The sequence below is a fragment of the Chiloscyllium plagiosum genome, unplaced genomic scaffold, assembly GCF_037043375.1.
Source record: "Chiloscyllium plagiosum isolate Xiang-an unplaced genomic scaffold, Cpla_swu_hap1 HiC_scaffold_17, whole genome shotgun sequence".
NCBI classification, from domain to species: Eukaryota; Metazoa; Chordata; class Chondrichthyes; order Orectolobiformes; family Hemiscylliidae; genus Chiloscyllium; species Chiloscyllium plagiosum.
The window spans coordinates 33,996,674-34,010,795 of NW_028270155.1; the positions used below are offsets into that span (position 1 = coordinate 33,996,674).

Sequence of the window (14,122 nt, forward strand, 5' to 3'; positions counted from 1 at the left end):
AGTGAGATATTTCCAGCATTGGTTTCATTTTTTTGCTTACCTGTCATGGAAAGGGAAGGTAGACCTGACCTTGGTGAATACGAGTCACCCTTTGAACCTGGCTGACAAGTCATATGATTCGTAAGTAGATGATTGTACAGGATATCCCTTGTGGTAGAGACAAATCCACAGCCATGACAAATACCTATGACAAACCACACAACAGCCTTAGAAATATGTGTTCTTAAATCCACACCACCTCAATTTTAGATGTAAGATGCAAGGCATGTATTCTTGCCTTACTCTAACATTTTCAAAACCGTACATCTATTAGTTAGAAGTTTAGGTGACTTACCTCTTAATCTCAGCAATTCATATGGAACATGAGTAAGCCATCCCACTGCCCACCCACCTTCAAGCCCTGAGACTATTCTGCCATTCGATTAGAACATAACTGATTTGTATCCTTCAAAATACCACTCAACATAACCCACTGAATCAGAGAATGTTGCCTTTATTGCTATTGCCTGTTTTCGACTTTCCATCCAGTTACTAGCTCAAATCACACATTGCCTCCAATTCAATGTTTGTTCAATTTTGTTAATATTCTTATGTAAAACCTTACTAAATGCCTTATGGGCAATACTCATAGAGAAACTTAACCAAACAGTAAGTGAGTGACCACCTCAAAAAGTTTAGATCACAGAGGAAGCCATTCATTCTATCACGATTGCACTGCCCTCTGAAGAAACAATACATCTGGTGCCACTCCTTTGCATTTTCCCCATACGCAAATGTTTCCCTTTCAGATAATGAGTTCATTCAATTCTGAAAGCCTCAGTTGAATGTAGCAACACCTTACTCTCAGGTAATGTCTTCCAGATCCAAAGTACATGCTGCATAAAAAAATTTTTCTTCATGGTGCCATTGTTTCTTTTCTAACTAAATTAAATCTGAGCTGTCCGGTTCTTGATCCTCCCATCAATGGGAGCAATTTTTCTGTCTAGATGTTCTGTCCAGATGCTTCAAGATGTTACATCTCTCTATCAAAGGTCCTTTCAACCATTTCTTCTCTGAAGAGAACAGGTCCAGCTTCTCATATATTTTACATAACTGAACTTCCTCATCCCCACAAGCATTCTCATGAATCTTTTCTGCACCCTCCCTAATATCTTCATTCCTTTCTAAAACATGGTGGCCAGAACTAGATGTAATATGCCAGTTCAATCTAAACCAGTATTTCATACAAGTTTAACGCAAAATCTCTTTTTTTGTACTCCATGTCTGTATTGATGAAGTCCAAATGTCAAATGATTTCTCAACCACTCCCTCAATATGGCCTGTCACCTTCACGCATTTTGTTACCATCCCAGGCCAGACTCCCAAATTTTTATACAACTTGGTAGGCACCAGTAACTTTTGTTTTAAAGATATACAAAATTAGAAACCCTAGTTTATCACCAAAGAAATAAAAGAGCAAATGTCCACAGTTTTAATTTATGCTGCACATAAGTTAACAAAGCAAACAGCCAATACTATGGATATTATACACCATCACCAAGAATTAACATGACGCAAACATGAATTAACAGACAAACTGTTAAGTGGCAGACAAAACCAAGACAGATTACTCAAGTTTTTCAGCAATCTACCCAGATGTTAATGACCACTATCAGTCACATTATTCCTTAAGCGTGGTCTTCATGATGAGGAAATTGAGCTCTTCTCCTTCGAGGATATAGTTTCTGATTTCTCCCAACAGCCACTTTAACTTGGACATCCCCAATGACACCTCACTTCCCAGACCCTCCACCTCTTTTCCCAAGATTCCCACTTGATTCACCAAGCTGCACCCCAACATCAAAGCCTGAAGATTCTCATGACCTCTCACAGTGAGGACTATGGAAAAGAGCAGAAAGGGGACATGACAACAGGCCCCAACTCCACTTTGTGAAGTCCTATTCTGAACACTGGCATAATTGCAGCTAAGTGCTTTGAGCAACAATTAGTCAAGGTAGTGATTAGAAACTGCAGCTATAGAGCTGCTCAGTTATGGATATAACTGGGGATGTAACTATGAAGGACATATAATTAGTTCCACACAAAAAAAAGGTGATTTTGTGGTTTCTTCCAGATTTTTTTTTAAACTATCAGCATATTACTTCTTTAATCTCTAACAAATATTGAATTTCTACTTTTGCCTAATCAGCATTTTTGCTGCCTGCTTATTTTGTATATTGATCTCTTGTTGGGAGTGGCCCAATGTTAGCATTCTTGCCTAAATCAGATAGCTACATGTTGAGGTCCTGCTCTGGGAAGGTGTGCTCTAAATCCAGGCTGTCACTCCATTGCCAGGCCAAAAATAATTTGGGTGTATCAAAGCTCCCATATTTCCAGTGAGATGCTAAACAAAGAGCACTTTTGGCCTCTCAGGTGTGTGTATAAGATCGTATCATTCTATACTCATGCTCATCTTCGAATATACCTGGGCCAATATGTCGCCTTCAAATTAAAGTTGATAAAAAGCAGATTATCTGGTAAGTATCACATTGTCAGTACTTGCTGCATCACATATATAGTGATCTCCCTTCAAAAGTGCATCATTTGCCATGGACTATCTTGGAACATGAAAAGGACTATAAAAATGCCTGTCCGAACTTAATGAACATGAGCGTGTATGTATATATCCAGATGAGTTGGTTAATAAGGAGAATGACCTATGACACTTGCATTTTTTTTTTGGGTGTATCAAATTCAGTCTCAAAACCTTTGCTCACCAGTTCAGAAGAGATCTGATGTATGACCTAATGTGGTTCAAATGCACTCATGTACATGTAAATTGCTCAGGAAGTATAAATTTCTGATGGTCAATTCCCTTGCTTCCTGGACCTTTATGGGAATACCTCTGACTCCCGAGGTACAGACAGAGATTTTGGAATTGATAAATTAAACAAATTAAAATCTAGTCTAACATCTAGATAACAATATAAATAATATCCCTATCTCACACAAGTACCCTGCACCTCTCCCCTAACAGACCTGCCTGTCACCCGATAACTTACCTCATCCATCTATGCATTTGATCATTCAATTACTCACTGTCACACTGGGCTTTTAAATTGTCACAGGGCAACTAGTGCAATAAAAGAGAAATGTCTGGCCTTCTCCCTGACAGAACACCGCACTCTACACTTCTGGAGTGGTCAGGATCAGAAGGCCTGGCAAAAAACATGGAACGTGATGGAACCGTAGAAAAGTTTGAGCAGAAGTAATCAGATGATGATTGCTGTTCTGTGGAAGGCCCAGGCCAGAACTTAAGTCATGCAGCCACCAATTCAAACTGCCACAAACCAAAAGAACCAATAGACCTGAAAGTGAAAGCATACTGTCCTTCTTTAGAACCTCCAATCTGAAAAAGAGACTTCAATCTGAAAAGAGATAAACTTTATTACCACCAAATGATGGAAAAGACAATTCTCCAAATTCAGTGTAAACCTAAACTACTCCTTTCATTATCTGGTTGGTCAAACACTTGTTGAAGGCATCTTTGTGGCATTATTGTATGGGATATTTAGGTCAAGTAAACACCCAACTTCAATTTCCTTTATAAGGTATCTTATAAACTAATGCTTTAAGCATATCAGTTAGGTTCTGAGGAAGCAGTCTTGCTGAAGGTCTTCTCTCCTGCATGAGACAATTAGTTGAAACCCTGTGATTTCAAAACGCACATAACCAGCTCCAAAATAATGCAAACTAGTCAATCATTCATCTTCATGTTCAATATCTGCTGCTGTCAACTGGAAACGAGGAAATCAGCCCCCATTCCAAGGCAGCATCCAGGCCAGGGACCAGAACAGGGAGGGTGGAGTGCGATGTGGAAAGATGTGAGGGGCTGTGGGGATTTCTTAAGAAATTGCACAGGTCAGAGGGGAGAGGCACCCAGATTGATGTTGTATCTTCTATACTGCCTTTGTTAGCTTTTAACTAAGCAGATTTGATTTCTCAAAGTTAAAAATCACACAATACCAGGTTATAGTCCAACAAATTTATTTGAAAGTACAAGCTTTCAGAGCACTGCTCCTTCATCAGGTAGCTAGTGAGGCAGAATCATTGATCTTTTACTATAAATTCTGTGTCCTAAGTGTCATACAACTGATGCGACATATTTAAATTTTTAATCACTCATAATGGAGATGCAGATTTCAATTCATCAATATGCAAATCCCAGAATTGTTCTTCGTAGCCTGCATCACATTATTGAAGAGGATGAGCACTGTGCCAAAATCTTCCCTACGCCTCTACTTCTCGCCTTTTAAGCAACCACTAAATCTTAAACAGACCATTGTTCACAGCAAACTACCCAGCCTTCAGGACAATGTCGACCACAACACCATACAACCCTATTGTGGCAACCACTGCAAGACATGTCAGAGTGTTGACTTGGATACTACCATTACACGTGGGATACCACCCATCGTGTGCACAGCAGGTACACTACTCGGCCAATGTTGTCTATCACATACACTGCAGGCAAGGTTGTCCCGAGGCATGGTACACTGACGAGACCAAGCAGACACTATGACAATGGATAAATGGACACCATGTAACAATCGCCAGACAGGGATCATTTTAGCAGTCAAGGACTTTCGGCCTCGGATCTTCGGGTGACCGTCCTCCGAGGTGACTTCAGGATATGCAATAATGTAGAGTCGCTGAGTAGAGGCTGATAGCCACTTTTGGTACCCCTGAGGATGGCCTCAACCAGGATCCTAGGTTCATGTCACACTATGGGTGAACCCACATTATACACTATATACACACACACACACACACATATATTCCATCACACTCGCGCACACAATCAAGCATGCACATATTCTCTTTGTTTCTTCCCCTCCACCCACCTACACACATACACACAGTCTCTCTCTCTCTCTCTCCCTCCCTCGTGTACACACACGTACACACACGTACACACACAAGTCTATGGGGTGAATTTGCATTTGTAGATTTGTATTTGCAGACACATTCTATTTTGTTCAAAAAGCATACAACCATAGGCAGTCAGTCCATGTGACATTTTATAAATTCCTACTTTGTAAATAGAATTAGTCTGACTCAAAGTTGGGATACAGACAGACTCTAACCTCGCAACAAACCTCGGTTTGTTGAATACTTCGCATCAGTTGTGTGACACTTTGATCTTTTACTTTAAATCATGTGTCTTATGATCCTTCCCCACCTGACAAAGGAGTAGTGCTCTGAAAGCTTGTACTTTAAGTTAAACCTGGTGGACTATAACCTGATGTTGTGAGATTTTTAACTTTGTCCACCCCAGTCAAACACCAGCAGCTCCATATCTTGATTTCTCAAGCAATGACAATGCATTCACGTATGTGCAAAATGTGTACCCTCTAATAGCAGCACAAATACGATGATATTCTGTAAAGTTATTACACACTTCTGGAACAGGTGGGATTTGAACCTGAGCCTTCTGGTCCAGAGGAGGGTCACACTTCTGCACCAGAAGAGCTTGACACAAACATCATAGCCTTCGCCTCATTATTGTTTGCAGGATGTTGCTATACGTTAATTAGCATTTTTTTTTTTCTTCTGTAGTTAAGTATATTTAGTCACCAAAATTGAACACTAATTCACTTGCAGAAAAGCATCTTGGCAATATCCTGTACTTGTGAAATTTATTTAATAACATTGAATTGTTATTTGCTGAGAGATTGGAACTATTAACCTTTTCTTGAGAGGCAGAGAAAGCAGCAAGTTATTCATCAAAATTCTTGAAGTTTAACACTTGTAGAATTAGGAGATAACAAATTCCTTGAAGGAACTATATTGATGTACCTATAACCACTTAACTATTTATATACTATTCAAAGTAGAACTTAAGTGTAATTTTAGATTTACGTGACTACTTTAGACTTCAACATATTACTGTTTTGTTATACAATTGAGGCTGTGAAAACCGCATTCTGAATTAATAAGGTGGGCATCATCTAAAGTAGGGCATGAAAAATTAATTCCATTTAGTTTTTTTGCACAAAAGCTCAGTTTAAACTATATTTTTACTTGGTGCTGAGCTGAATCAGAGCTCAGATGGTGGTACGTAATTGAGATAGTTGAAAATTAGGCATTCTGTTTGTAGTCTGGTAACCAAAGCAAAAGTGAGGACTGCAGATGCTGGAAACCAGAGTTTAGATCAGAGTGGTGCTGGAAAAACAGAGCAGGTCAGGCAGCATCCGAGGAGCAGGAAAATTGACGTTTTGGGCAAAAGCCCTTCATCAACCTTTACATTACTGACTTACATATCCACAACTGAGTAAGCCTCATTAAAAGGCTTCCATTACTCTTCACGGCCTCATACTTTTCAAAAATAAAACAACTGCATAAACTTTAGTTAAAGTAAAATACAAAAATAAAGATTGATTTTAGATGGAGATTTCATTTTCCTGAAATAGTATTATGTTTTTCCTAAACCAAATGTTCCAGATAGAGATATCCCAAACCTTATAAAAATAAATACCATTGGAATAAAGAAAGCTTTCAAGCAAACTGGACAAGAGCCCAAAGTGTAAATAAGATTTTGACTTTGCCAATGTAGCTGAGCTTGGAGGTATGGCTTGGGCCTGTCTGGAAGAACAGCAATATATAAATTACTTGCCTTTGAATCAGAACATCTGAGCTTTAATCTCATGGTTGTCTAATATTTAGAGATGGTAGTATCAGCCAGCTGAACTCTGATCACCAGATGAACCATCATACTAACACAAACGTTTCCATTTCAAGTGGATGGAAAGCTAGAGAGTCTGGAATGTACAATCCATTTCACCTCTCACACTGGATATCCAGGAAATTAGTCACACTCCCACCTTCGAATGTGTGACGGTTAGCAGATTTAGAGAAGAGGTGAAAGTGCATGAGTTTTAATTAAGCATTTGAATTAGTTATTTGATATTACTATCATCAGTTGAATTGAATAATACATGATACTTTGGAGAAGATCTATTTGAATTGAAAAGTTCATTACACATGGGGGAATCTAGAAACTAAAAGTCTCGAGTAGATAGAATTGCTGGCTTGAAAAGTAAATTACCATTCAGGGTGTCCATGTGTACTTTCAGGTGTCGCTCACAGTTTGCCTTTGTTGTAAATGCTGATAGACAGATTAGACACACAAATGGCCTTTCACCTGATTAATAAGAGAACAAACAACAGTCTGAAAACCAAAGACAATGAAAAAGTTGAAAGGCATTAGTTTTTAAAATAGTGAACATGGAACAATTCCAGTACCCACTTTCTATTTTTGTCTGTTTTACAGGAAATACTGCAAAGTCAGTATATACAGATCAGGTACCACATCAATATTTAATTCAGTTCAAGCTGAACTGATGCAGCTTACAGCATGAAAATTAATTTCACATCAATTTAAATGTCTTTATGCTAGAATCTCCTTTCTTGCCCTGCAATATTATAGGAATCTAATTGTACTACTTTTTTAAAAACATACTGCACCCTCCACCTCCCCAATCTAATTTCACAATTCCAACTTTTGTTACTGCTACTTCTAGCACCTTTCCTCCAGCTCTATTGTCATTTGTAATGTTACACATTCCTTTTTATCCTTTTTAGTCAGGTGAGGCCATATGTACTCGCCTCTAACTGCTTGGATGTCAAAAGAAATATTTTGATTCCATCTAATAAAATCCATTATAAGCGAATTCCACCATTAATGCGTACCAAGGTATGCCCCCAGAAGAGTTAGCCAGTTTTTAAAAAATTACATTTGGAAATGAAGATGCTGGTCATATTGGAGCTCCATTCAAGACAAGTCTGACCAATACGTGACATTTGCAATTTTTAAAGAGCCTTTTTTTGACACTTGGCAACATTTCAATGAAGATCTTTTTCATGTTCTCAGATGATTATTGTTTTCAGTCATGGAATTACAAAGAAGTAACCTCCCAGAACTGCACAGAAAAATACAGGGCTAAAGAAATGAATATTTCATGAGGAATAAAAGTGGAAAGTGCTGGGGAAGGTCAGCAGGTCAGGCAGTGTCTGTGGAGATTTTTTTAACTTCAGGTGTTTTGCATCATTCTGTGTTATATCATGTCACTGCTTGTCAGAATTTGGACTTAAAAACATAAACTTTGTTTTTGTCTCCATAGATGCTGCCAGGCCTGTTGAGTTTCTCCAGTCACTTCCTGTTTTTGTTTCAGATCACCAGCATCAGCAGAACTTTGAACTTTGTTTTATTTTAATACGTCTTACAGCTTAGGCCAACACTTTTCCACCTCAACGGGTTTGCTGGTTTTCTTAATTTCATCTCAGGTTTCACTTTTCCAGGCCAAAATAAAGATTTGCTATCAGAGAGCAAAACTATAGTTTAGTGCTCTATCGATTTACATTCTCCTCCTCTGACAAAAACCCACTTCATTACAATCCTTTATAATTTATACAAGTGGGATATGTGCAAATCCTTTCCAAAGCAGTGAAGGTGGTAGCTATGGAAGGCAATTGTGTTCATGAAAGACAAGAATTCCTACATATTAAGATAAACCATATTCTCAACTTGGTTTACTTTACATGTTGTGTATGTGCTAAATCACTTATTCAGAAATGTTTGTCTAAACATGAAATAGCCACTGTGAATCCATCTAAAATGTAAACTCTAATCTTATACTAACTTGGAAAAACTACTTAAGACCTAGTTTCACTTGTTATGAGATTGAAAAAAATAAATTAACAAACAATATGCTGTTACTGTCTACTATAGTAATACTGTCTACTTTTATCTGGAGAAACTGTGGAATCTTTTAATTTTACTTTTATTTTTGATTGAGGGCTAAATTGGGAAACATTTAATGTACCAAGTGAAATTTTACCAGCAACAAGTAGCTGATTGGTTTGTGAAATTGTGATCAGTTTGTGGGTGGGAATTATACAGACAGAAGGCTTCAAACCTCTGGAAGGGGAGGTGGTGTTGTTGTATCTCTCTTTCCTGTAAACTCTTGTAGTTAATGATTTCTGTGACCACTTGCTGCAAGCTGCTGACTTTAACCAATACGTCAGAAACTTTATAATTTGTGAACTAGTCACTCTGAGCCTCCTGTGAAAAGTGAAAGAACCTGAAGGAAATGTTTAGAAAACTAAAGAACTTGGGAAACAAAAGGGAACTCTGCAATGAATCCAGAGGTTGGATGCCATTGATCAGTTTCACCAGCACTTTTCACCTCTCCTCCACCAATGTCTTCCTTAGTTACATGCGGTCTGTGTGTACAGTGTACGCATATACAGTGTGCGCGCGTTTGTGTGTGTGTGTTTGTGTGTTTGTGTAAAAGGGGGTTTTAGATGAGGATAAGAGTTTTAACTAATAACTTATATATTGACAGTTCATAGTTGGTTACTATATTTGTAATAAATAATAGTTCATGTTAAGTACAGAACCCTGGTCTGTATTTTCTGTTAACCTGAGTCTGACTCTAACAGGGAGGTGAACTGGGACTTTGCGTACTTTTTGTAATTTTCTTTCAATTTTTGTGATGACTCCAGGGATAATTGGGCTTGATTTTCAGTGTGCTGCCATACCAGATCATATGCATGAACCTGTGCCTCCAGTATTCTCTAATATCATACTGCTGCTTCAGTATCACCACTATCAAATTCCCATCTGACAGTGGAGACCAAATACAGAGAAACCTCGACAATTCGACATTCGATTAACTGAATTTCAGATTATCCAAACAAGATGGTAAAGTCCCGATGCTTGGCTAACTATGTTATCCGGCATTCGATTATCCGAATGAAATACCCCTGCCCGTGTCCTTCGGATAATCGAGGCTACTTTGTAAGCAGGTGAGAACCATCTTAATTCTGTTTTATATGAAAGTTCCAGAGAAGCTAAATTACAAATTCGGTCGGTGGAACTTAGATTGCAAGAACCTTCTTTTAAGCTTGAGGAGTCACTTAATAGAATTCTTCAAAATTCTGACAAGCTTTGATACACAGTAGATACAGTGTGTCTACTTATGGAGAAAAGCAAATTATGCAACTTCATTATTGCTGTGTTGGAATTTTCCACTTCACCTGGTGAAACTTTCCTGCTTCTACTACTGTTTCAATCTTGTCAAATATTGGAGTTAATTATTCAGAGTAAACAGGATTTAAAAGTAGTTTACCAAAAAGCAGAATCACATGGAAATACTGCAATCATCTGCCCAACTGCTTTGAGGAGCTAAAACTAGTCATCTGATGGGGGGCTACGTTTTGTGATGTACTTCTCAAAATAGATATTTGTCCAGAAGCTCATGAAAAACATAAACTTGCATTTATACGTCATCTTTCACAAACTTAACATGTTCAAAACTTAAGAGCAAATTAATGACAACTGTATCAGCAATTGCAGGGCAAGTTGACAATCAATCTTCACATAGCAGGCCCTCACAAATTTCAAAATAAACGAGCAAAAAATCTGTCTTTGGGATATTGATGGAGGGAAAAAAAAACTGATAAGTTGGGAGAACAGACCTGCTCTACTTTAAGCATCTTCATGGGATTTTTAATATTCATTTAAGGTGGACAGCACATTGAGTTAATGTCATTCAAAAAAATCTGACACATCTTAAACTTAAACTCACTTAGCACTCTATTCAACTGTCAGTTTAAAGTACATGCTCAAGTCTGACTCAGTGGAAACAGTGCTATGACTGAACCAAGGCTGACACCAACAAACAGGTTGCTATTTAAGATTTCATGGTCAGGTTAAAATATTATATCAAGGAATTTATTAAACTGAAAAGTACAACTCAGTGGTCATTTATTGAAGGAATAATGTCATAGTGAGGAAGTTTTGGAATTATTAAAACTTTTAATTTGAGTGCTTTTGGATTCAGAAATTATTTATTTGTATGATTGCAAATTTGCATCTTTGTTTAACTATAAACTATAAAGGTGTGGGGGGGGGGGGGGGGGGGGGGGGGTGGGAACCAGGGAGATAGTGAGAAAATATATCAATCTGAGACTGGTACAATTGAGAAAAGAAGCGAGTCAAACAGTCACGGGAGGCAGGGACAAAGCAAAGAGCAAGGTAGGACTGATAAATTAAACTGCATTTATTTCAATGCCAGGGGCCGAACAGGGAAGGCAGATGTACTCAGGACATGGTGAGGAACATGGGGCTGGGATATCATAGCAATTACAGAAACATGGCTCAGGGATGGACAGGACTGGCAGCTTAATGCTGTAGGATACAAATGCTGCTGGAAGGACAGAAAGGGAGGCAAGAGAGGAGGGGGAGTGGCATTTTTGATAAGGGATAGCATTACAGCTGTACTGAGGGAGGATATTCCCGGAAATACATCCAAGGAGGTTACTTGGGTGGAACTGAGAAATAAGAAAGGGATGATTACCTTACTGGGATTGTATTATAGATCCCCTAGTGGTCAGAGGGAAATTGAGAATCAGATTTGTAAGATTTCAGTTATCTGTAAGAATAATAGGGTGGTTATGGTAGGGGATTTTAACTTTCCAAACATAGATTGGGAACTGCCATAATGTTAAGGGTTTAGATGGAGAGGAATTTGTTAAGTGTATACAAGAAAATTTTCTGATTCATATGTGGATGTACCTACTAGAGAAGGTGCAAAACCTGACCTACTCTTGGAAAATAAGGCAGGGCAGGTGACTGAGTTGTCAGTGGGAGAGCACTTTGGGGCCAGTGACTATAATTCTATTAGTTTTAAAATAGTGATGGAAAAGGATAGACCCGACCTAAAAGGTGAAGTACTAAATTAGAGGAAGGCTATTTTGACGGTTTCGGCCAGAACTTTCAAAAGTTGACTGGGGGCAGATGTTCGCAGGTAAAGGGACGGCTAGAAAATGGAAGCCTTCAGAAATGAGATAAAGAGAGAGCAAAGACAGCATATTGCTGTTCGGGTGAAAGGAAAGTCTGGTAGGTGTAGGGAGTGCTGGATGACAGAAGAAATTGAGGATCTGGTTAAAAAACAAGAGGGAAGCATATGTCAGGTATTGACAGGATAGACCAAGTGAATCCTTAGAAGTGTACGATGGCAGTAGGAGTATACTTAAGAGGGAAATCAGGAGGGCAAAAAGGGGACGTAAGATAGCTTTGGCAAAGAGAGATAAAGAGAATCCAAAAGGCATTTTACAAATACATTAAGGACATTAGAGAAAGAATAGAGCCCCTCAAAGGCGGCCTTTGTGTGGAGTCGCTGGAGATGGGGGACATACTAAACGAGTATTTTGCATCAGTGTTTACTGTGGAAAAGGATATGGAAGATATAGAGTGTAGGGAAATAGATGGTGACATCTTGAAAAATGTCCACATTACAGAGGAGGAAGTGCTGGATGTCTGGAAACACATGAAAGTGGATAAATCCCCAGGACCTGATGAGGTGTACCCTAGAACTCTGTGGGAAGCTAGGGAACTGATTGCTGGGCCCATTGCGGAGATATTTGTATCATCGATAGTCACAGGTGAGGTGCCGTAAGACTGGAGGTTGGCTAACGTGGTGTCACTGTTTAAGAAAGGGGATAAGGACAAGCCAGGGAATGATAGACCAGTGAGCCTGATGTCGGTGGTGGGCAAGTTGTTGGAGGGAATCCTGAGGGACTGGATGTACATGTATTTGGAAAGGCAAGGACTGATTAGCAATAGCCAGCACGGCGTGGGAAATCATGTCTCACAAACCTGATTGAGTTTTTTGAAGAAGTTAAAAAGAGCATTGATGAGGACAGAGTGGTGGGCGTGATCTATATGTACTTTATTAAGGCGTTCGACAAGGTTCCCCATGGGAGACTGGTTAGGAAGGTTAGATCTCCGGGAATACAGGGAGAACTTGCCATTTGGATACAGAACTGGCTCAAAGGTAGAAGACAGAGGGTAGTGGTAGAGGGTTGTTTTTCAGACTGGAGGCCTGTGACCACTGGAGTGCCACAAGGATTGGTGCTGGGTCCACTACTTTTCATTATTTATATAAATGTTTTGGACGTGAGCAACAGGTATAGTTAATAAGTTTGCAGATGACACCAAAATTGGAAGTGTAATGGACAGCGAAGGTGGTTACCTCAGATTTCAATGGGATCTTGATCAGATGGGCCAGTGGGCTGAGAAGTGGCAGATGGAGTTTAATCCAGATAAATGAGGGGTGCTGCATTTTGGGAAAGCAAATCTTAGCAGGATTTATACACTTAGTGGTAAGATCCTTGGGAGTGTTGCTGAACAAAGAGACCTTGGAGTGCAGGTTCATAGCTTCTTGAAAGTGGAGTCACAGTCAGATAGGATAGTGAAGGCGGCATTTGGTATGCTTTCCTTAAATAGTCACAGTATTGAGAACAGGAGTTGGGAGGTCATATTGCGGCTGCGTAGGACATTGGTTAGGCCACATTTGGAATATTGCATGCAATTCTGGTCTCCCAGGGAGAGGTCAAATAGACTGGGGCTGTTTTCCCTAGAGCCTCAGAGCCTGAAGGTTGACCTTGTAGATGTTTATAAAATCATGAGGGGCATGCATAGGATACACAGGCAAAGTCTCTTCCCAGGGATCAGGGAGTCCAGAACTAGAGGGCATAGGTTTAGGGTGAGAGGGGAAAGATATAAAAGTGACTTAAAGTGTAACCTTTTATGTTGAGTGTGGTACATGTATGGAATGAGTTGCCAGAGGAAATGGTGAAGGATAGGAAAATTGCAACATTTAAAAGGCATCTGGATGGGCATATGAATAGTAAGGGTTTGGAGGGATATGGGCTGGGTGCTGGCAGGTGGGGCTAGATTGGGTTGGGATATCTGGTCGGCATGGACGAGTTGGACTGAAGGGTCTGTTTCCGTGCTGAACAACTCTATGACTCTATACATAATCATTCACATTTTATAATTTGAACAAAGCAAATGAATCTTCTGCTTTTTTACATATAATACATTAGTGCATCATCGTACAATACAGTTGTTAAATCAAAGAGGAATAAATTAATAAGTTAGAAAGGGAACATAGAACATAGAACAATACAGCACAGAACAGGCCCTTCGGCCCACGATGTTGTGCCGAACATTTGTCCTCGCTTAAGCACCCATCCATGTACCTATCCAATTGCCGCTTAAAGAAACATTTGT

General features: G+C 39.3%; 1 protein-coding gene across 3 annotated transcripts in view; it reads right to left on the bottom strand.

Moving 5' to 3' along the window:
• zfpm1 (zinc finger protein, FOG family member 1) overlaps positions 1–14,122 on the bottom strand; it is a 272,580-nt gene that overhangs the window by 5,593 nt on the left and 252,865 nt on the right. For 2 of the 3 annotated variants that reach the window (XM_087995823.1, XM_087995824.1), the window contains 2 exons: positions 7,088–7,183; positions 41–184 (listed from right to left, as the gene is read on the bottom strand). In XM_087995823.1, coding sequence (XP_087851949.1) covers positions 41–184; positions 7,088–7,183 — 240 coding nt within the window. The remainder of the gene's footprint in view (positions 1–40; positions 185–7,087; positions 7,184–14,122) is intronic. The other variant, XM_087995822.1, reaches the window with a different exon arrangement.